General features: G+C 38.8%; 1 protein-coding gene across 3 annotated transcripts in view; it reads right to left on the bottom strand.

Moving 5' to 3' along the window:
• ccdc93 (CCC complex scaffolding subunit CCDC93) overlaps positions 1-23964 on the bottom strand; it is a 198092-nt gene extending 174128 nt beyond the window's left edge. The window contains exons 1-7 of one of the 3 annotated variants that reach the window (XM_077535938.1): positions 23758-23964; positions 18895-19008; positions 14576-14670; positions 11476-11587; positions 11107-11205; positions 5768-5824; positions 5589-5689 (exon numbers count right to left, since the gene is read on the bottom strand). In XM_077535938.1, coding sequence (XP_077392064.1) covers positions 5589-5689; positions 5768-5824; positions 11107-11205; positions 11476-11587; positions 14576-14670; positions 18895-19008; positions 23758-23844 — 665 coding nt within the window. In that variant the 5' untranslated portion in view covers positions 23845-23964. The remainder of the gene's footprint in view (positions 1-5588; positions 5690-5767; positions 5825-11106; positions 11206-11475; positions 11588-14575; positions 14671-18894; positions 19009-23757) is intronic. The other 2 variants (XM_077535937.1, XM_077535939.1) reach the window with 2 other exon arrangements.
• Between the last annotated feature and the right edge of the window lie 1160 nt (positions 23965-25124).

The raw sequence follows: 25124 nt of genomic DNA, 5'->3' as shown, positions 1-25124 counted from the left end.
GCATACTTTATCATATACAGATCCTTTAACTCTTTGACCGCCAAAAACGTTTAGTAACAATCAGTAAAATCACGACGTATGCCGCTATAAACATTAAATGACGTCAACTAAGTTTTTTATTTTATTTTTTTGTCTCAGTGCAACGTCTAAGTGCAGTGTTGCCTGGTCAATGGGTAGTGGAGTCAAAAACACCCACTAACTACGGCCAGCAGATGGAAGCATTGTATCTCCTTTCGTGAATGATCAAAGCCTTTATTATATCAAAGTTTATTTGATAACGTGTGGCAGTAAAAGAGTTAAATAATAGAATATAAAGGAAAAGTTTATTTATTTTTGGAATGCAAAATAATATCAGTGGCCGATAATTATCTGCAATTATCGACCAATTTGACGTCATACAGATAAACTAGACAATAAAGAAATCCACTGATAATAATCGACATGTTGGTTGGCAACCAGTCCAGGGTGTCCCCCGCCTACTGCCCGGAGCCAGCTGAGATAGGCGCCAGCAGCCCTCGCGACCCTTGTGAGGAATAAGCGGTCAAGAAAATGGATGGATGGATAATCGACATGCCACGTTGGTCCATCTGTTGTGTTTGTGGCTCAAGTTGTGCCCAACTCCTCAACCCCTCCCTCCTCTCCTCTGATAGTGTTGCATATTTATGGTCATAACGTGCGTGACCTCGTGTTTGCTGAAGATGCATCATGGTGACATGGCAGTAACCCGTGTGGGCTTTCGTTACTGTCTCCCCAAAATGTTAGCCTTGCAGTTTTGTAGACATTTTTGTTTTGGCAAACTCAAAATGAGTTACAGGTTGTCAGGTTGAAGCAGAGACATCAACCAAATTCTTGCTTTACACAATGGTACAATGTATTTGTAAACGTTAGAATTATAGAAGGATTCGAAAGTACTGCATATATTTGTAGTCAAATTAATTTTGCAAACTGTTATCGGTTTACTTATCAGTTATCGACATCGGCACTTTCTAAATTATTGGTTTATTGGTATCGGTTGAAAATAGCATTATTGTTCATCCCTAATTTATTTCCATAATTCCATTCAGAAAGTAAAACTTTCATAGATTATAGATTCAGGGACCACATTTTAAAGAGGTACACAACATGAAATCCTTTTTTTGCTGATAAACTCAACTCAACACAACTTTATTTATAAAGTGCTTTAAGAACAGGCATTGCTGTATACAAAGTGCTGTACATAAACAAACATGAGGTTTGCAGGAATACCTGTTAGGTTTAGCATATGGCAACAACAGTTTTTTTTGTAGGTAATAGTCTGTTACATACGTGTACCAATTTTCGTAGCTCTAGGTTAAACGTGCATTGGAGAGATCGAGTCATGGAAGGCAGTGATTTTTGGGAGCTACACAGCATGCAGATGACCAATAAAAGCAAGCAGGCCGAGTGACGAAAATGCTGTAGGCGACACTGGCCGCGCAGTGGCAGCTTAATTAATTAATTAATTTAATTAACTCAGACTTTACTAATGCACGAGGGAAATTGTGTCGTCCTTGCAGAGACAAAAATTAGGTGATCAATACATTAGGCCAATTCGATATGTATCTCGATAGAGCAGAACGGTTCGATTAAGTCCGGGAACAATACGATTTTCGATTCGATTTATTTCAAGATTCAAAACTTAAAGTGACATTTGTTGCTTGTCGACATTAATCCTAAACCACCACAATTTTAGTATCTTCAAACATGTTAAAAAACAACAAAAACGTCTTCTATATTTTCATATATTGATTCAATTATACGGCAACACAGGGCTGACCGTCGGCGATATGACTGAAAAATGTATCACAGTTTAAGTATTTATTAGTCGTTATTGACTGTTATAATTGGGGGGGTTCCTATTAAAAATAAGGATCAGGAAAAGAAAAGGCTGATAATTTAATTTGAAATATAAATATTTAACCTTTAAAAAGACACCAACACAATTAAACATAATATGTGCACAATGTGAAGTATTTCAGAAACATAAATTTAAGACATGAAATCAAACTACCGTCCAGCCAAAAGAAATATGAAGCCACCTTATGGAACAATAAATCTATCAAACACATTTTAATTAAGCACTTAATATATCCAAAAATATTGCCAAAAGTGACCTTCCCTTTTTATCAACAATTTTTGTTTTTCGTTAGCCGTCATATTCATTTTTCGATAATGTACGATGCCTTTTTTTGTTTTTTTAATCTGAGACACGATTATGACCATGGAATCCCTACTGTTCCTTTTTTTGTTGTTGTTTTTTTTTTGTTGCTATTGTTCATTTGAGTTTGCTGACATAATTGCAGGCATGTCTCTATTCTCTAATCTACTTCTGATCCTAATTGTGTACATTGACAGGGAGCCACAAATGGAGAAATTAGATGCTTGCAGTGTGCTTTTAGCTTAGCTGGTGTGTTGGCTGTGTGAAGTTTGAATCCATGGATTGGGAGTTATTCTTTGGGGTTGTGCGCAGTGCCAACACCAAGATATACAAGTGGACCGAGAGACGACTTGGCGTTGTCACTCGCTGTGACATGCGCACACTATCCCGCGCCGTGTTGCGAGCCCGGCGTAGATGGTGGCCCCCCTCAAAAAGGTGCGTAATTTAATGGCTTTGCATTATGTTTACAACATCTGTGAAATGAAGTGTCTATGAGCACTACTTTGCTAGTGCTCTGTAAACACGGAAGTAGCTTGAATAGTGATGGCACTCAAAGGTAAACAAAACAAGTAGAGCACGACGCAGAGCTCTTGCTCTTGTTATGAAAACCATAAAGCTTCACACGCAACCGATTCATAGCCACGCGATATTCGGTCCACAGCTTTACAAGCAATCTCAGGATTCCTGGCGGATTTTGTATCGATTGACGCGTCTGCTACCGATACAGTCGTTATAGCTCCCTTTGACAAACGATGATCCGGTCGAATCGTTGTTTTTTTTTTGTCCCACCCCTAGCTGTCACTATCAAATATTTTTGGAATCAATTAATTTATTGATTATTTAAATGTCCTCCCTCCAGCATCTCCAGCTTGTTCAAAATGCTGCTGCTCATCTCCTTACTGGTGCCCATAAGAGGGAACACATAACCCCTATCCCGGCCTCTCTTCACTGGCTGCCTGTGAAATTTAGAGTCCACTTTAAAATTCTTCTATTTGTTTTCAAATCTAGAAATGGTCTTGCCCCACCTTATCTTGCTGAGCTCTTGCACCCCTACACACCTGCCCGGTGCCTCAGGTCAGCAGACCAGACTCAATTGGAGGTACCGAGGGCTAAGCGGAGGCTTATGCCACTTTTCCATTGTGCCCGCACGGCCGGGTACTACAACACACCACACCTCACGCAACCACACCAGACAGCAAACGCCGGTTTTCCATTACAACAGGCGCATGGCGAGAAGGGGGCGGCAACATTTGAACCGTCCACGCCAAGCTTGCACTCCCGCATTGCGTGCAGATCTGAAATAACATTTCCCGAGTGGCAAGTCGCGCCAACATTGAGCCATATTTACAATATAATATAGACCACCATGCATGAAATATTGCGATTCACGACCAACTCGCAAAGACAGCTATTTCCTAATGGAGGTCTGCCGCTGGAGCTCTCGTTCAAGTGAATAGGAACACACCAGCAGCCTCGTGATGTTTTTTAAAACCACAAACATTACAAATCCATCCACAAGTACCTTATAAATTGTAAATATAGTTCAGCGTTGTTGTAAACATTATTATATTTATTGTATATAATGTATTTTTCACGACCGGCTCGCGACGCTATTTCTGAATGGAGGTCTGCCGCTGGAGCTCTCATTCAAGTGAATAGGAACACACGGCAGCCTCGCGATGTTTTTTAAACCACAAACATTACAAATCGATCCACAAGTACCTTTTAAACTATAAATATAGTTAAGCGTTGTTGTATTATATTTATTGTATATACTGTATTTTTATGACTGGCGAAGACCGGCGGGCGCTTCTGCCTCTCTCGCTTAAAACAGGGAAATGGGCGTGTGTCATGGCGTTGCTTGGGCGGCAGCGGCGTTGCTGTCGGACAATCAGACAGGTGACGTCACGGCCCCGCTCGTCCCCCGACGACGGGCGCCGCAGAACCGCTGTCGAAAGGGTTCTAAACAGCGGTTATAACGGAACGTCTCGACCCCGAAAAAGTCCCGTGGAGACACTAACATCCAAAAATTGCCGCTTCGGTGTGGAACCGGTACGGTGAAAAGCGCCTTTAGAGGAGATCGAGCCTTTGCTGTTGCAGGTTCCTCCCTTTGGAACAACCTTCCACTAAATATTAGGCAATCCCCCTCTTTATCCTCTTTTAAAACACGTCTTAAAACACATCTGTATTCTTTGGCTTTTGGCGCACCATGAGACTTGTTCTTGCTGTTTTGTAGTGTGTATGAGTTTGATGTTTAGTCTACTTATTTATCTCTTTACTCACTCGCCTACCGCTTATTAATTTCCTGATGTAAAGTGTATTTACTTGAAAAAAACAAAAAACAATACAAAACTTTGTATACGCACTTCAAAATGATTGCTTTGTTCTTGTTTTGTTACCTTATTCTTTACTGCACAACCGATATTTATGTTTATGTACAGCACTTTGTATACAGTGTTCCCTCGTTTTCCGCTGGGGTTAGGTTCCAAAAAATACCCGCAATAAATGAAATCCGCGAAGTAGTTAGCTTTATGTTTTACAACTCTTCTAAATGTTTTAAGGCTCAAAAATCCCCGACCGCACAATTTATACACTTTTCTCATTGAGGCATTTACATGTTCTCCCATTTCTCTCTTGTTCAAACATTGACAATGTTCAAACCTTCATAAATTTTATAAAATGGGTATATTACTGTAAAAAAATATGCAAAATTGCACTTAAAAAGAAATCCGCGATACAGCGAGACCGCGAAAAGTGAACCGCGTTATAGCGTTAAAGCGCTTTATAAATAAAGTTGAGTTGAGACTAATTGGGTTAATATAAATTTTGCATTAAAGTGTACGTTTTTCCCTGATTATTGTTTATTAACCATTAGTTGGTGTTTTTTTTCATACTTCATATTTGTATTGTAGTGACAAAAGAGGGGAATTGATGATTGGTTCTATGTTACTGGTTTGGTCATTGTTTTCCGATGTAAAAATTTATGTTTTCAAATGTCTTACTTTGATTAAACTGAAGATAATCAGTCTTCTTTCATGAAGGACTAACAAGCCTCTGCCAATCAGTGAGATATAGGCATATTTCTGAATGACGGAAATACGTCGGTTGGACGGAGCACTTTAATCCTTGCACAATGCGTCACCGTTTTGCATGTCAAAATATTGACTGAAAGGTTAATTTAATTTCCCACCCTCACCTATGGTCACAAACTGGGTCATGACCAACAGAACAAGATTATGTATACAAGCTTGGCCCAGCCAAAGTTTATTGTGTCACATATTTTATTGAAAGAGATACGTTATGACACCACTAAATAAGTACCGGCATATTAGCAATATTGTAATAATATAGCTAATCATGATATTTGGCCATTCAATCGTGATAATACATTTTCATACCCTTCAGAACTTGCCTGCCATATTCCAGCAAAGTAGAGTGAATCTTTGACTCCTCATCAAGTAGCTCCCCTGCCTCCTTTTGCCTTCGATATTTTCTCTGTGGTTTGTAAACTTCCTACGGAGAAAAAAAAAAAAGTTTGCACAACATAATATCAAAGTCATTTAACGATGGTTCCAGGGTTTTTCAACTCACCAGTATATCGAAAACTGCTCCCACCGCCTTACTTCTTCTATGATGGAACTCTTCATCCTTTCAAGGTTGACGTTACATGTTAAGATGTGTCTCGAATGAAATTTCTGATTTAGTGTGATAAACTTTATACAACACACATCGTCCCGCCCATGAACTTATTACATAATATTCAACAATTTACATATGTTTATATACATAATAAAAGATCTGAATAGTGCTATTGACAATTCAATCGTCACCCACAAAGTGAATAGATTTCTGGATGTGGTAATTGCCCACAAGACAGAAAATTACACAATTTCATGAGATTAGACCTCTTCTGCTGCGTTAAATAGAGTGCAACTTCTAGATCAAGGCTCTAAATGTCATAGAATCAAAAAAACAGGATGCAAAACTATTTTATAACAACAAACAAATGTCACTGGAGAGGTCGTTTGAATGAGATCGTACGCTTTGATTTTCGTCAAAAACAAATGACAATTTATTGATTTTATAACTGACTGCAGTTTCAATAACCTATGCATCTTGGGTATCAGATGTTTGACCTTTTTTTTTTTTTTTTTTTTTTTTCTCCAAAAAGATGATCCATCAATATTTGTGCAGTCGCAAGGTCTGCAGAAGTTATATTGTTGGCAGAATTATTGTTGGCAGAATACGCACAAAAGTACAAAGATATCGAATCAGAGATTAGCGCATCAAACATGCATATAAAGTGTTCCCTCGCTATAACGTGGTTTACCTTTCGCGGTTTCGCTGTATCGCAGATTTTTTTTGTGCAATTTTGCATTCATTTTTTACAGTAATGTACCTACTTTATATCATTTATGAAGGCTTGAACATTTAGAATGTTTAAACAAGAGAGAAATATGAGAAAATGTAAATGCCTCAATGAGAAGTGTATAAACTGTGTGTGTTAGAGCCTTAAAAAAGGAGTGGGAATCTCTGGCATGAGGTCGATTCGATACCTATCTCGATACACAGGACACAAAAATGTCTTCTATATTTTCATATATTGAATCAATTATTTAAATAGACCACAACAAAGGGCTGTGCGTTATGACTGAAAATGTATCACTGTTTAGTATTTGTTAGTCGTTATTAACATTTATTGTTCGGATATTTTTGTTTTTAGCCCTCCGAAAGGGCTAAGCAGGACACACACTCTGTTACAACTCGTGTTTAGCCTTTGTTTTACTGAACAAGGTACCACAGGTTATAAACCTGGAATAAAGCAGACAAAACAATATCACAATAATATATAACATAATATACAATGTAATACAATAATTATGCAAATAAAGGAACTGTGCACACTGCAATACATTAGTCTACGTAGTCACATTTAATATCTTAATAACATCTATTTATTATTACAATAAAGGTAGTAAACATAATTGCGTCTAAATAAACTACACATCCCACAATGCTCCGCAAACTACCACATGCGCACAACGGCCCTCCCCCGCCATCACCGAGTCAACCAAACAAACGCGCGGCTGTCCACCCAAGTCTCCCACGGACACGTTGAACTTATAAACTCTAATGCAAGCACGCAACAATCATAACCAAGAAAAACACAGTTTAAATAATTAACTTTGTATGTTTGGCTCCAGTTCGATCGCGTAGCCAGTGCATTTATCCTCATACGCGATGCATGCGTGAATTAAACTTCGGTAACCATCTATTAATATTAACTAAGATAAAGACACGTTACATGTTAAAGCTATAAAGAAATGCATATACAAAACGCAACATTGCAATCCGCGTTCACAATGGCTACATACCCGCGGACTGTGTGCTCCTGCTTGACAGCTCAGGTGACAATGACAGATGACAGTCCGCTGTGCTAAATAACCTTCGAGCTTGCGCAATCGCGCACCTTTCCACTGAGAAATAAGGTTTAATTTTGTAAACATATGAAATCATGAGCATTATTTTTATTTAGCTCTATTAAATTAATAAACAACAAATAAGCAATTGTGGGGCTTAATTTGTCCATTTAATCAAATGTCTCAACAGTTATAATTTTTTTATTTTTTTTTAATTCAAAATAAGGACCAGGAAAAGAAAAGGCTGATAATTAGGGCCCGAGCAGCGACCGCTGCGAGGTCCCTATTGTTTTTGTAAAAATTATTATTATTATTATTATTATTATTATTATTATTATTCTTTATTCTCCGCAAACAATCGCGATTTTGGGTACCTAAACATTCACGAAAACTCACCGAACTTTGCACACTCCTCAGGCCCGGCGAAAAATTTTATATTATTAAGTCGTCATAACAATGCGACTCGATAGCGCCCCCTAGCGTAGAAAAATAAAAACCAAGCCCGGCACGTTTGAGCTAGAGCAACAAAAATTGGCAGGCACGTGTAGCACCCCGAGACGCACAAAAAAGTCTATTGGGACCATGTAGCTAAAATGTACAGGAAGTGAGCTATGAATTTTTTTATGTCCAATTTTGGCCTATTTTGGCACATTCACTGTGGTCATGCTTTTTCCCCCTTTGCAAACATTTTTCATCCAATTGACTTCAAACTTGGCATTTATCATCTCAAGACCTGAGAGAACAACTGGGCAAAACATCTTGCCTTTTTGAAATACTATATGACGGGGGCGGGGCATCAAATATTGCCTTTAAAATTTCATTTGTCCAGAAAGAGCAAATGCTTAATAACTCCCATGTTCAAGCTCCAAAAAATCTCAAACTTCTCAGGCAACGTAATGGTCACGGCCTGAAAACATCTATATGATAAAATTCAGTTATACATATAGCGCCACCTAGTGGTTACAATAAATGTCATACTTTACGTTTTTAGCTACTGTGCTGAGCTTGTTGAAGGGATCCATTTGAAAATTGGTCAGAAAAGCCTTAAGATGTTGATCATGCCCCACACCGAATATTGTAACTTTTCGCCAAAGGGCGTGGCCGCTACGGTGACGCAAAGTCTGAAGATTTTTCGTGAAAATAAAAGCTGCATTAACTTGACCGAGATGATCCTATCTTCTCAAAATTTCACACATTTGATGAGAGTCCAGCCCTAAAGACATCTACTGACTTACATTTCATCTAACTGATAGCGCCACCTAGTGGCAATTTTTTTTCTTACGAATTTTCTTCTACGTTTTTCTCCAAACACGTTAACTGGACCTACCTCATATTTGCTCAGATGAGGGTTTCGGCCTTCATGATGTCACAACACGAAGTTTGTGAGTTTTCGCGAATTGCTGTGGGTGTGGCTAAGCGCTGTTCGCCAAGAAAATAACGCCAGTTTTGAGGGTCTAAACATGCACAGAAACTCATGAAACTTGGCACACACATCTGGCCTGGTAAAATGAGCAATATTTTATTGTTGATTGTGCTATTTTTACAAAAATGACTCAAGAAATTTTGCTCCTAATGTGCCAGTACCCCAACGTGCCAGTACCCCAACGTGCAAGTACCCCAACGTGCAAGTACCCCAACGTGGCCCGGGCTGCGAGGGCCCTTTATAGCTGCTCGCAGCTCTAGTTTAATTTGAACCTTTAAAAAGACACCAACACAAACAAAATATGGACACAGTGCACAGTATTTGAGAAACATAAATTTGAGACATGAAATAAACTGTCCAAACTGTCCAGCCAAAAGAAATTTGAAGCCACCTTATGGAACAATAAATCTATCCAACACATTTTAACCACTTAATATATCCAAAAATATTGCCAAAAGTGACCTTCCCTTTTTATCAACAATTTTTGTTTTTCTTTTGCCATCACAGTCATTATTAGTTAATGTTAATTCTGAGACACGATGACCACGGAATCACTACTGTTAATGTTTTATCCATCCATCCATCCATCAATCCATTTTCTTGGCCGCTTATTCCTCACAAGGGTTGCGGGGGGTGCTGGCGACTATCTCAGCTGGCTCTGGGCAGTAGGCGGGGGACACACTGAACTGGTTGCCAGCCAATCGCAGGGCACACAGACGAACAACCATCCACACTCAAAAGCACACCTAGGGACAATTCGGAGCGCCCAATTAACCTGCCATGCATGTCTTTGGAATGTGGGAGGAGACCGGAATATCCGGAGAAGACCCACGCGGGCACGGGTAGAACATGCAAACTCCACCCAGGAAGGCCGGAGCCTGGACTCGAACCGGAGTCCTCAGAACTGGGAGGCGGACGTGCTAACCACTCGATCGCCGTGCCACCCTAATGTTTAATTTATTTATTTATTTATTTATTTATTTATTGCTATTGTTCATTTGAGTTTGATGACATAATTGCGGGCAGGTCTCAATTATCTTATCTGCTTTTCAACCTAGTTGTGTACATTGACAGGGAGCCACAAACAGAGAAATGAGATGCTTCCAGTGTGCTTTTAGCTGAGCTGGTGCGTTAGCTTTGGGACATACATGTGTGTAGTTTGAATACAGGCATTGGATAGTCAAGGGAGTTATTCTTTGGGGCTATTCTTTGGGGCCGCGTGCAGCACCAACACCGGGACATACAAGTTGACCGGGAGTCGATAGCCATGGGAAATATCGAGATGTACGGGCTTCTGCTAGGTCTCCCGTTGCATGTTGTCACTCGCTGTGGCGCGTGCACACCATCTATCCCGTGCCGCGTCGCGAGCCCGGCGTTGACTGTGGGCCCCCCAAAAAGGTGCGTAATGTAGTGTTGTTGCATTATGTTTACAACATCCGGGGAATGAAGCATCTATGAGCGCTACTTTGCTAGCTCTCTGTAAACAGAAGTAGCTTGAATAGTGCCGCTACTGAAATGTAAACAAAAAAAGTAGAGCATGGCGCAGAGCTCTTGCTCTTGTTATTAAAACTATAAAGCCTCACACACGCAACCGATTCAGAGCCATGCAATATCCGGTCCACAGCTTTACAAGCAATGTATCTTAGGATTCCTGGCAGATTTTTTATCGATTGACGAGTCTGCTACTGATACGTTGTTATTCTCCTTGATGAACGATATCCAGTCGAATCGTTTTTTTGTCCCACCCTCTATTTAAATTTGTACTCACGCTGTGCGACTGGATTAATTTTTTTTACCAACACAGGCTGTACAGTTGACATTTGTGGTGGGACTGGTATAAGAGTCACAAACAGAAAGTGGTCACAACAGCTATTTTTCACCACTTAGAATACATTTAAACTCAAACAACAGCAAAAATCTCAGTAAGGTTGTTTATTTTATCTCTGCAGTATGAACTAGTGATTGATTTTAAACCAGTATTGACTCATCTGCCTGGACTATGTTTTCTGAGAACTACCCTGTTGTACTTTTGGACAAACTTGGCATTGTTACTTTCTATATCCAGATATAACTCAACAAGCTGGTACCTCTGGAAGGTTGTAGGCCTTCTGGAACTGAGATATGGAGTAGGCTCTCACATAGTCGCCCATTTGCTCTCTGGTCTCTATGGCCCGCTTCACTAGCCACTAACAAGAAACAAAAACAAAAAGAAATAAAATCATACATTAAAGAAGAAACTTGCAAGTACTTAACAATAGACAGATACATTCTGATTTCATAAAGATATAAAAGACCATAATCCTTAATTTAAGAGCCCCAGCTCTACCAGATGATAGCCATTTCTAATTATTCAGATAATAATCCTTAATTTAGAAGCCCCAGCTCTACCATTTCTAATTATTCACAAGTATAACAAAGCACTATGTATCCATCCAGCCAGCAATGCACCTTAATACCTGTATTACTGGAAAAATGTGAATAAAATCAAGGCCTTGGATTTGATGAGGCTCCAGTTGATGAGGACACTTCATTTTTGGCAAAACAGACACAATTTTCTCAGTCAAAGCTCTGTAAACAGAAATATTGCAAACCATGTAAACCACAGACTGAATAAACAATTCCTTTAAGCCCAAATCACACTGACTGCGGAATGGCTGCAGTGCGTTCTCCGCACGGCGGCCGTACGGACGCCGCAAGGATAGAACACATTCAAGTCTACATGTCAATTCACACCAGCTTCGGTGCGGTGCGGAACAACTGCGGCGATGCGGAAGGTTTCCGCAAGCGTTCTATTTCTTCCGGATGCCGCATGCGGATTTTTATGAAGCTAAAGAAATTACACGAGCCGGACAGGAAATCGAGCGTCTCGCATTAAGGTAAATCCGGTATATTTCAAAATAAAAACATTTGCGAACTCGTTTTTGGGGAGGGAAGCATCACATCAGTCGGACGTTTAAGACAAAAAATGAGCTCAAAATAAATTAAACACGACAAAATGACACTATTTAAACACAAAACGTACTTACCCAAGGAGATCAGCCATGGTAGAAGTCCCAGAAATAATGTCCAAAAAGCATATCGATGTGACAACAGGCAAGCGTGGTTATTGTTTACAAATAGGACTATACACTGTTGTTATCGGGTGAACTCAACTCTCCAGCTTGAACCCTATGTGATCTATGTGATTCACTGTGTTTCCTGACTCTGATTGAGAAGGACGCAACTTCCTGCGGCGCAGCTAACAACAACTCTATTGTTATTACAGCATGCCTAGTGGGAAAAGAACGGAAGAAATTGAGGAGCTAAAGACTATTATCCAAAAAATTGATAAAACTATAATGGATTTAAGCCAGCAGAAGAAGGAATCTAACCAGAAATTGTTGGAAGAGATGAAAGAAGAGATGAAACAACTGCGGGATGTGGTTCAAGCCCAGAAGGAGGAGATGAAAAAGAAAGACCTGCATGGAAAAAATGAACTGAGTGAACTTTTATTATCTCTGCTGACTTTTAACTATAGTTGTTTGATTTTCTGCGTCCTAGTATAGTATGGGGGCGGGAAATTATAAGCTGTATGCTTCTTCCTGACAGCCCTTTTTCTTTTCGGTTATTACATGTTGAAATTGTATGATGAAATGTTTGATTGTCACAATGCTGTCCGAAAGGAAAAATGAACAAATAAATCAAATCAATCCTGTGGTCTATCAGGAGCAGATTTCGATGTGACAACAGGCCAGCGTGGCTATTGTTTACAAATAGGACACTATATTCACGGTTGTTATTGGGTGAACTCAACTCGCAGCGTGAACCCAACGTGATCTCGTGGTCTGTCGGGAGTAGATTTCCGGACACGCAACGCACTCTGTGTGAATTGCAGTCCTTGCGGCGTCCATACGGCCGCCGTACGGAAAACGCACCGCAGCCGTTCCGCAGTCAGTGTGAATTGGGCTTTAGAATTTACAATTTAAAGTCAGTTTAGAGCTGGATAAAAACTCATATCCCGAAATATTTTGGCTTAATATCGATATACGATATGTATCCCGATATATTTTTTTTTTTTTCCCCCCGCAAGAAAATTTTGAGTCAAAGCTAAATATAACATGTCACAACTAGTATAATTGAAACCGGCTATTTCAGGTGCTAAATCAAATGAATAAATAATAAACAGGTTTCTTCACCTGGTTCATGAAAAATGCTGTAGTTCAAATAAAATATAAATGCTGTGTAACCATGTTTAAATTAAAGCATGTGAGGGAAGCTTTTCAACCTTGAAGTTCATCAAAAACAGACTCAGGAGCTCTTTCTCTCAACAGCACCTGGAGGCATTTATGCTCATGGCTACAAAAACAGATGTTTTGAGAACAAATTGGATAGAAACAAAACCATACATGGTGTTGCAAAGAAAAGTGAGCTGCTGCAAAAACCTCTATTAGAGTAAGGTAATAATATGGTTATTCACATTGCTTTTATTACTATGTGACTTTCCTACTCATCAGTTTTCGTATTAGACATGTATATTGCAAACTATTGACCCAACAATTGAAATGTCCCCTGTTTGTTTTAATCCTAGTCCTTTAGCACAGGATGTTGTGTCAGTACAACGTGTACATCCATATGCATATTCTGTTGTCTCTCACCCACATAGGCCAGCATGCATGTTCCAGAGGGGGCTCCATGGAGGATTATGACATCCACATTGTCTGTTTCTGTGACTTGATACACCTTTAGTGGCACCATATATTAAAACGAACAAAAAACCTGAAGAAATCAAGGAGGTCTTATTTTTTCCATGACTGCATGACTCCAGCAACCACTTCAGTTTGACCTCCTCCATTTAAATGGAACGCGACAGTAAGTACTCTATACGCTGTAAATGAGTTTCCATACACTTTGAATCACTTCTACAATCACTAAAAGGTTCCAACAATCCAGTCAATAACCCGTTGTCTTGTTAGATATTGCGGCATACGCGGGAAGCCCGTAAACCTGTGAAACATGCATTGCAGGCTGGCTCGCTCCTCATAATACTCGTGTGGGCTGGTCCGTCATAACTCCCGGGCCACATTTTCCCCCCCAGTCCTCCCCTGGTTCAGCCCTAGTACCTACTTCATGTTGCAAGGCTGCAAGTAAGAAGGCCATTATGCGGAAAAGGTTGAAGGAGGAACCACCGACCATAACAGAATGGATGGACATTATGCGAGATCTTTACACAATGGAGCAGCTTACTTTCTCCCTCAGACATTGCACTTCGAAATGTAAAAAATATAGGAAGAAATGGAAATATTTTGTTGACAAGTAATCATATAAGTTGTGAACATTATGTAAATTATTTGTGACCAGGACTTGTAAATTGGATTATATTGCTGGATGCCCCCCCCCCATATCATTAGTTTTTTTGTTCTTTGGGTGTTAAGTTGATCTCTTAATATTTGTTATCTGCAGTTTGATTTTTGATATTGAAGATACAAATACACAAACACAAAGTCTTAAAAAAAAAAAAAAAAAAAAAAAAAAAAAGTCTAAATGGGTATGATTTGTTCAGCTGGGAAAACCACTTACATTTTCTGTCCGATGGTCGAGTTTTCTTGAAAAAGAAGATCAATGTCAATGTCATAGTTACATGTGGTAATGCACCAAGTCATCCCGCCAACCACCTGCAGAAACCGGAAACAAGATGTGTCAAAGGGGAGGTTCATGACAGGTACGCTTTTGTGATATTCCAGAATATATAGTCCATGTATCATTCCTTGGGATGGATACCGAAGAAGGTATTTTTTGTGGTATGGACCAATTTGGGTTTGTACTTCCGTTCACCGATTCACGTAAAATTAAACTGTGTAGTAACTTGTAGTTAAATGACAAATACAAACCCATCCCCACCCATTCAGTAGTCAGCAGTAGTCACCTACCATAAGTTACTAGTATAGTATTTATTTATTTATTTTATTTTTTTTTAATTCATCTATTTATAAACAATGCCTATACTCCTCGTTCACATGTTTGGGTGCTGGTGCTAAAAAAATGGAATTATAAGCAAACTTCAGCTAAACTCAGCACAAAAAAGTATGCCAGGTCAGTCTACTTGGCACAAAACTGCCAGCCACTACTTTTCTGTTCGTTCGTATCACTGCGTGTCGCCCTGTAGATGGCGAATTGACGCACTGCAGCCAGCTAGCGAAAAGACAAACAACTTCTAGGGGAAGGATCAGCTGGCAGCAGTGCGTCAATTCACCGCCTACAGGGTGACGCGCAGTGATACGAACAGAAAAGTAGTGGCTGGCGGTTATGGCGTCTGACTTTTTTCAGGAAAGAGTATTTGTGATACAAATGTATCACTCTCTTGAACACAAATTGTTTTTAGAAGAAAAACGCTTTATTTCCGTGACCACAGCCAACTTGCTGGACTATTTTCGTCTCGTCCAACACCGGACCAGAACTCGTGTCACAGAACGCTGTCAGGGGTACGGCAGTGCTGATCGCACACACTGGAGGTGAGGATGAAATTGAGATTCATGTCAAAAAATCCGAACGATCCCTTTAACTCTTTGACTGCCAGCCATTTTCGGAAAAGGTAACCCCATACTGCCAGCTGATTAACAGAATTTTACCGATCTTTCAAGCTCCACAGAAAATGTTGTGTTAGGACTATGGAAACGCGGATACTACCAAATGAAAGATTGAAGTCTCATCTTTCATCTAAAAAAAAAAAAGTTTGTTTCAACCTTATTCAGATCTTCAGTAATCAACGATAGAAAACAGCTTCGTTTCACCCAAATCCTCTATTTTCTTCCAAAATACGGAGAAATCAAGCTTTTTGTGAAACGATGTTATTTCATGCACTCTAGTGAATTTGGCCCTTTTTTTTTTTGCATGAGGGATTCTACAAACACCTAAACTTCTATAAAACACTACCCCAACAACAAAAAAGTGTTTTTTGATTGCAAAATAACAGTTTATTTACATGCAACAGTAGCAATCCGAACAAACAATTTGGAAAACTCTTTGCAAACTATTTACACGTGCGCAACTGCGCATGTGTGGTGTGTGTGTACGTGTTACTATTTACAATTGTGTGGATGTTTCAACGACACAAATTTTATTTTTGTGTGATATATTGTGGAGTAATCCCGTGTGTGCGAGGGGGATGCAGCAGGATTTGCATAACAGTTTTTGTCAGTCTGCTTCTGCATGGACTGATTTGCGTAGAGGTTGGTATGATGAACGATGTGCTGGAGAAGTTCATCCGTGATGAAGAGCTCCAGGATGTCAGCTGGCAGGTGGGAATTCAGCTCTGCTGCAGCATCCCTTGGTCCTGGTTTTGCAGCAAAGGGGAAAATGGTTGCCTGCCAGCCAACTTCATCAACTTCAAGCCAGCCAGAATCTTTGGGATCTGCAAATATACATGTCAATATCATATATTATTTTAGAGCACTGTGATGCAATGTGTGTGTGTGTGTGTGTGCATGTTTACCTTTTTTTCTTGGATGTATTGGTTGATGCACATTCTGTAAATTATAGAAGATGTTTACCATCAAATATTTTATTAGTGCTGTGGAGAATCTTTTTTTTTTCTTTTTACCTTTGTTCTGCTCACTGTGAGAAGGGTCACTTTGAGTAGGAGCTGAAAGAAACATATACAATTACAATACTATCGAAAGACTTAACTTTTATTGTTGCGGTGTATTGAAAAAGTTTTTTTTTTTTTTTTTTTTTTACCTTTCTTTGTCGTAGAACCAGCGGTCGGACGTTGCTGTGAGCACGATCTATAATATATAAATATATATATAAATATACATTCACGTTTGTATAGGTAATAGATGTTTTAGTGTATATCAGCACATTTACACACGCTGCAAGCAGATCGCCCGAAAAGTTAGAAAAGTAATCTTACTAGCAATCTCTTAGCGTGTTAGCGCTTACCTTCACGTTCTTTGGAAGACTGTCCAAGACTGTCTTGCATCGGACCCATAGTAGTCGTCATCGTCCGATGAAACGTCATCTGTGCAGACGTGCTCGGTTGTGCACCACTTTTCTCCGGTGTTAGCATCGCTAGCCGGTGGGGCCTTAGGACGTTATTAGCATCGCTAGCCGGTGGGGCCTTAGGACGTCACCGCTTCAACTATGACTTAACCCCGTCATCACTGTGCTCTTGAGCACTGGTCGATGCTTTTGAGCTTTGAAAATAAGGATCAAGCGTGAGCTGATTGCCATCTGTAGCCTTTTTGACTCCCTTAGCCAAGTTAGCCATTCTCTCCCCCTCAACACTCTAGCTCAGCCTCTCTTCTTCTACTGTTGTCTCCTACCCGATCTTGTCCAAAAGACTCATCACAGCCATCTAGTGGCCACTAATACTCATTATAGTAACCCGATCGGCTTGATACTTGGAGCACAGCTGCCCAAGGCTTTCCTCCACCCGTTTCCATAAAAAAACATAGTAGACGTCAATTAACGTCTATGGCGGCCAATCCTAGGATTATACTGAACGTCTTTAAACGTTTATGGCGGTCAAAGAGTTAATGAACTTTTGTTCACCCCCAACCACACGAGCTGCTTTATGTCCTCCGCATACTCTTAACTGTACGGCAAACGATTTTTTGGTTGTTGTTTTTTTTTTTTGGTTTTTTTTTTTAGCATTATGTCTGACCTCTTGTAGCAAAACAGCCTCCACACGACGAAGCTCAGCTCACTCCCACTTTGTTGAAGACGCGACAGAACTGGCTGCAGCTCTTGCAACACACGCTCCTACATTGTTTTTTGTGCCGCAGCAAACAACATGTGTACGTCCAAGTTGAAGACGTGTAATGTTACGCACCACTTCATCGCGTCAATTTCGCGATGTCAAATTTTTATCACCTAAAAAAAAATACACCGGTAATATAGCAGACCATATTTTTTGGAACACCCCTAGTTTAAACAACTATTAAGAGTAATTTAACAGTTTTAAAGTGGTCAGAAGGAATAATTATATGGTTTAGCAGGAAAAACTGGATCACAACTGGGTGCATTAAAGCAAGCCAATGATAGCTTGCGGGACCTATCATACCGAGAAGCCTTGGAAGCTCATATCAGCCCTCCAGTTCACTTTATTGGACAGCCAAACACGGAAGCCTATCGAGCATTAAATTAAAGTGTTCAACAGTCAATGAAGCCCAGCTATCACTGCCTTCTCTTGGATACTTCATTGCTTGCCTCACGCTGTCACAGCGGCAGAGGAAGGGAGTTTGGCCGCTTGCACGCCGGAGAGGACAAGAAAATACACTGGTCAGTTGAGCACAAGCTAGCAGCTTTTTTGACAAGCGGATGGATTAAAAATTTGTCCAAAAGGATAACCACTTAAGTAAATGTCGATGGTTTGAAGATTACCCTGGGTTCTGCCATCCGACAGTTTACAACGGGGGATCTTGGTGGTTTAAGCAAGTAACTTTCTTAAACTAAAGGGTGATGCTGCGTTTCCATTAGCTCGTTTAGATGTTCGACATGCTTTCAAAGCAATAGTGTGGGCAATTGCAGATTTGAGGTATGAGTCCAGCCCATGAGGACTATATGGAACAAAATATGAAAACAAATGATAATATATATGAAAACAACGATCTGGCATACCACTCAATGGTAACTGGTGCATGAAAGCGAAAGCCCAGCCAATGATATGCCGTCACTTTCTTTCCTACTATGGCACAGTGCATTAAAATTAAACAGGGAGATTGTAGGCGCAATGTTTGGCCAAATGCAAGATTAGACGCAAAAATTGGAACATGAGATAGTCATCAAACTACACAATATTGCCCCGTTTACCTCATCAAAACCTCGAATTGGGACCCCGGGGGGCACACTTTAAAGATTGCACTTTGCCCCAGTCAGAAACCTGAAATCATTGTTACCTTATCAAAAGGTGACAGTCCCTTGATGCGTGCTCTAAAATATCCGGCAGCCAAAAGAAGCTCAAGGATCTCCGCCAACTTGATGCACTGCTCTTCATCTTCCCAGTCGTCCCCCTATGAGTAAAATACACAAAACAATGTGGACGACTCGACAATAGTGGCTGTGCAAAAACACTGCCCTAACATTTAATTGTGTGAATGCTTTATTTTTGAACCTTTATTATTGTTAGTGTGCAAGCATTCACACTTACAGGACTGTCTCAGAAAATTCGAATATTGTGGTAAACGCCATTATTTTCTGTAATGCAATTAAATAAGCAAAATGCCATACATTCTGGATTCATTACTAAACAACTGAAATATTGCAAGCCTTTTATTGTTTTAATATTGCTGATTTTCAGCCAAATATCTCAAAATATTAGAATATTTCCTCAGACCAAGTAAAAAAAATGCCATAATCAGCACATACATACACTTTACCTTTCTCTCCTACATATCTGTGTTTCTGTTAATCTTTTGTGGTAATTTCATCCAAAACCCCCACCTCCCCAGCCTGTATTTTGCCATTTTGTGTTTGTTTTGTAAACAGCGGGACGTTTCTGTGGAAAGACAGTATTTACAACCCTCTTACAACCCATTGACTTAAGGAGCATAATCATGACCAACAAGTGCATCATGTGTCCTCCTCAAAGTGTGAGTTGCTTGCTATTATTGTCATTTTCCTATCTCCTCCAAACTGGCCTTTATTTAAGCCCGCACAAGCTTTGTAATATCACAGAGGCTGAAGGCTTGAAAGGGGTTTGTAAATGTTGGCTGTTGGGAAAAAATGGAGCAAAGCAAGCGGGTGAAGGCTGGTAAGTAAGTTTGACAGCTGATACCTGGCTTTCATTCATTCTTTTTCAATATTCTGGATCAAGGCTACTTTGTAATTCACTCTCCATGTTTAAAGGAAGGGAATGTGCCTTAAATTGCACATTGGGGTCTTTTCGTTATTTAAAAAAAACTCAAAACAAAACAAACAAAAAACGGTACAAATAACTTTGTCACTTTTGCCCATTAAAAAAAAGAAACATTTAAAGAAACATTTAAATACAGGATTTAAACAAACTACTTCTCAATTTACAGATATGGGCTTCTCTTAAAGGGGCTGTCTGCCTGATTCACTCAGGAAAATGCACGTTTTAAATACAGGATATACACGCTTTAACTTTCTCTCCTACACATCTGTGTTTTTGATTGCAAAAAGTGTTGAGAATAAAATGCTATAATAATAATAAGAAGAAGTATAATAATAAGTATAATAATAAAGGTTAGAAAAACATATGTGGGAATGCTGAAAGCAAATGCTATAATAAAAATAATTAGGGCTGCACGATATTGGAAAAACATGCGATATGCGATATACTTGCTGAACATGGCGATATCGATATTACTGAGATATTTAACATGTACCTAGAGAAATTACATTTTTAATACCTAATGAAAGAAAAAACATTTTTCATGGGGAAAAATAAGCAACCTTAATGTAATCTTAGTTAATTAATTGTAATTATGTCTTAATAATTTTCAACTATTGGATGGCGATGCACATTTTAGTTAGCATCTGACTGGTCAAATTCATATAAAAAGCATAAAATTCCATATAAAACTTATTGCGTGCCTTTGCGATATGCATATTGCAAGGGCCAATATCGCGATATCGATATTTTTTCGATATATTGTGCAGCCCTAATAATAATAATAATAATAATAATAATAATAATAAGTATAATAATAAAGGTTAGAAACAACATATGTGGGAATGCTGAAAGCATTCCCACAATAAGTATAATAATAATAAAGTATAATAATAATAATAAAGGTTAGAAACAACGTATGTGGGAATGCTGAAAACGTTGCGAGCAGCAATAAGGGGCCCTCGCAACCTGGACCACGTTGGGGTACTTGCACGTTGGGGAACTGGCACGTTGGGGTACTGTCAAATAGGACAAGACCATCTTAAATGTTTTTGACAAGCCTTGTGTGTGCAAAGTTTTATCAAAAGGCCAAAGATGGTGTGCAATTCACAAAATAACTTAAAAATGGCGGACTTCCTTTTAGGTTTAGCATACGGCTAGAGAATACTTTTTGGTCTTAGGTCTTAGGCTAATAGATATGCCTCCCAGTTTTCACAAATCTAGGTCAAGTCAAGTCATTTTTAGTTATATAGCGCTTGAATCATACAATCGGAAATGCTCCATAACAATGTCTAGAGGACGTGATTTATTGCAAATTGCACAAGAAATCTCTAAAAATTCATGTTCATGACAAGTCTGATGTGTGTGCAAAGTTTCATGAGTTTTCACACATGTATAGACCAAAAAAAAAAGCAGCACTTTACTTGGCAAACAATGCATTGCCATGGCAACAACGTGCGACAATATAAAAAACTTTCGATAACTTTGAATCTTAAACATCTTAAGATGAAACACACCAAGTTAGAAGACGGTAGGATGAATTTTGTAGGAGGAGTTAAAATATGACCCCTAAAAAAGGCCACAAAAAATGGCTACAAATCCCATCGTAAATCAAAATGACAGACTTCCTGTTTGGTTTAACACATGGTTCCAAGAGACTTTTTTTGTACATCGTGGGCTCTGAAGTATGCCTACAAATTATCAGAGCGCAAGGTGAAACGTACAACCGGGAATGCTTCATTAAAGAGGAGTTGTTGTTTTTTAGCTCAAAATGTGATGCCCGTCCCCTGGGGGACTTCCTGTTGGGTTTAGCACAATGGCACCAAGAGACTTTTTTTGTACATCGTGGGCTGTTACATATGTCTCCAAATTTTCGTAGCTCTAGCTGCTTCGTACAACTGGGAATGCTTCATTAAGAAGGAATTTTTTCCTTTGCAAACTGTGCATGCCACGGCAACAGCGTGCGACGATATAAAAAGCTTTCAATAACTTTTGATCTTCAACATCTTAAGATGAATCACACCAAGTTTGGAGATGATCGGAGAAACTCTGTAGGAGGTGTTCGTTAAAATAAGACCCCTATGAAATGGCCAAAAAAATGGCAACACGTTCCAAAGTAAATCAAAATGGCTGACTTCCTGTTAGGTTTAGCATATGGTTCAAAAAGAGTTTTTTTGTACCTCGGGGGCTGTTACATATGTCTTCAAATGTTGGTAACTCTAGGTGAAACGTACAGCCTGAAATGCTTCATTAAGTAAGAATTTTGAAACGCAAAATTTGATGCCCTGCCTGTGGCGGACTTCCTGTTAGGTTTCGCATATGGCACCAACAGGCTTTTTTGTAGATCATAGTCTGTTACATATGCGTACCAATTTTCCTAGCTCTAGATTAAACGTACAACCGGCAATGCTTCATTAAGTAAGAATTTTGAAACTCTAAATTTGATGCCTCGCCTCTGGTGGACTTCCTGTTAGGTTTAGCACATGGCACCAACAGGCTTTTTTGTAGATCATAGTCTGTTACATATGTGTACCAATTTTCCGAGCTCTAGATTAAATGTACAACCGGCAATGCTTCGTTAAATAAGAATTTTGAAACTCTAACCGCCGCCGTCATATAGTATGTCAAAAACTTTTGATTTTTTACCATGATGTTGTCCCAGGTGTTGAGATGGTACAGCCCAAGTTTGAAGTCAATCGGGTTAACCGTGTAGGAGAAGCGGGCAAGCTTGTGCTGTCAGCCGTTTTCAAAGTATGCGGTGTGGTCGGTAGAGCTACAACGCTGAATGACTGAATCCAAAGCTCAGCGGCTACATGCTACAAATACTCGAAGCTAGGGACATGCATGCACAACGTCATTATGGCAGATTGATTGACGGGAGAACCAATCGTTAAGATGATCCACCCGGAAGAGGCGGCGACAAAAGATCCTTAATACACCTTTAATGTATGTCGTTTTGTAGATCTATGTTGAGAAATTATTAAGTTATATGGTTTACTCTAATCGAAAGTTTTTTTTGTTTGTTTTTTGTTTTTTACCAGATTTTGAATAGGCAGTACAAAAGTATTCCACAAAAATGCAAATGTCCCACACAAAAAGATTAATTTATTCCGATTTTCCAAATTCTTGCTGCGTTTGTACGAAGGTTAAAGTGGCCGTTCCAACCACACATTGCATTTTGACAGATTTTCATTTTGTTGCTACTATGATTTAAGCCTTTTAGGACTAAATATTCTCTGACAATACAATACAATACAAAATAAAGAAAAATAATTGGTTCATAAACGGTAATCTGGTGAAATTGTTTTTATAACACAATGTAATGCAAAATAAATGTTATCTATTTGTTTAAAAACAATGGAAAAATAAATATAATAATCAACTCTGAAAATATGTAATAGTGACAACCTAGATTTGTGAATAATTCAAAGCTTTGAAAACAAAATTAAATTTAGGTCAAAACTGAAATACAGGCTAATCTTCTAAATGTTATATATTATTATATATACGACTTCAGAATGACATCACTGCATTCGGCCCAAAGTCAGCAAATCTTGTTTGCAGTCCTGCGCTATAATAGTCAAATACAAACGTAGTCCACATACAACATAGCGGTGATGCTGATGTAATCCTCTGTGCTCAATTTCGTTATTATTTTAGTGGAAGCTTTTCAAAGGCGTGTACGTAATGTGCTTCATTGGCGTGACTGGATTTAGCTTCAGTCTTTCCAACTGACATGACGTTCACATTGTTGGAATTAATTTTACTGACATTTTGACATGTGCAACTATTTTCAAATCTATCATTTTATGGGCTGACTTTGACTGTAATTTCTATGTAAATTTAGCGACCGTTGTTTAAGCGCTTAGAAACGGAAACCTGTCTGCTTCGCCATAAATGATCTTACCTGAATAACGTTGACGCCTTGATCTAACTGGGAATTCGATCTTGACCCACGTCTTGCTCTATTGAAAACAGAAACTGTTGCTGCCATGTTGACTGAGGTGACAGCGAGAGACGAGTCTAGCTGCAGACCATTGGTGAGTGGATCACCACTGGAAACACGTGACCGCCACTTCCGTCCTCACTTTTTTATTTTATTTTTTTTCCCATTATTTTTTATTTTTCTTTCCGCATAGTTTCTAAAAGGCTAAAATTAACCATAACAATAATCATAACCTTAACGCTAACAAACGTGAGGTTGTATTATTTGTATTTTTAGTATATTTCGCTGTTTTAATTACAACAGCTGCTAGCGCTTTTGTCGCCATCGGAAACACTTTTTTTTTTTTTTTTTTAACTTTATTTCCATTAGACATACACTTGTAGAGAATGAAACGCCTGAACATGGCAACAATATAAACAACAAAAATTGTAAGAATAAACCAAAAAAACAATGGAGATTCTTGCACATCATATCACTTAAACTAAAAAAACTAAAAAAAGGAGCATATACAAAAAAACAACTCAAAACAATAAATGCTGCTTCATATTGTCACTTAATGTCCTTGCATATTTGTTACTGTCCCACTTCTTTAGGCATACAAAAAACAACTTCAAACCAGTATAAAGTATAAAGTATAAAGTATAAAGTATAAATAAGTATAAATACTTGAAAGGAGGGTTTACAGTTTTTCCACTTTGCACAATGAATATGATATTTGCCCAATAACAAAATAATATTAATTAAATCAGAAACACAAAAGTTCAAATCATCCATAAAGAAAATAACATGACTTAATTCAATTTGTGGAACATCATTAATTCTTACTGACAACCAAGTTCTTATATCAGACCAAAATGTTTGTGAAATAGGACAAAGAAAAAACAAATGATCCAAGGTTTCTTCATCATTTTGGCAGAAGGAACAGCTATCGACCTCAAACTTAAATCTTCTCTTTAGAAATTCTGCCACAGGGTATATCTTGTTTATGATTTTGAAATGTGTTTGTTTCACTTTAGGCAACACAGGCCATCTAATGTATTTTGTAAAAGCTTTCTTTATATTAACTGAATTATCTCAATCAAAACCCCGCCAAACTGACCCTCTACCAAAATCATGAATTATTCTGCTTTTAAATACCTTCCCAATCAATTTTTGTCACATTTCTTATCAAAAAGATTATATTCATCAACCATTAGACTTGGCAATGTCGTTGACGCATTATTATACACCAAAAAACTCTTAATTAAGAGAATAAAGGGTAAAGGGATTACACCACATATTTTACTGTAGTCTCTTAGAGGACAGTTCAATTTATATTTCACTGTAAA

This window comes from Festucalex cinctus, chromosome 11 (genome assembly GCF_051991245.1).
Source record: "Festucalex cinctus isolate MCC-2025b chromosome 11, RoL_Fcin_1.0, whole genome shotgun sequence".
NCBI lineage: Eukaryota > Metazoa > Chordata > Actinopteri > Syngnathiformes > Syngnathidae > Festucalex > Festucalex cinctus.
This window is presented reverse-complemented; position numbering and strand designations above follow the sequence as displayed.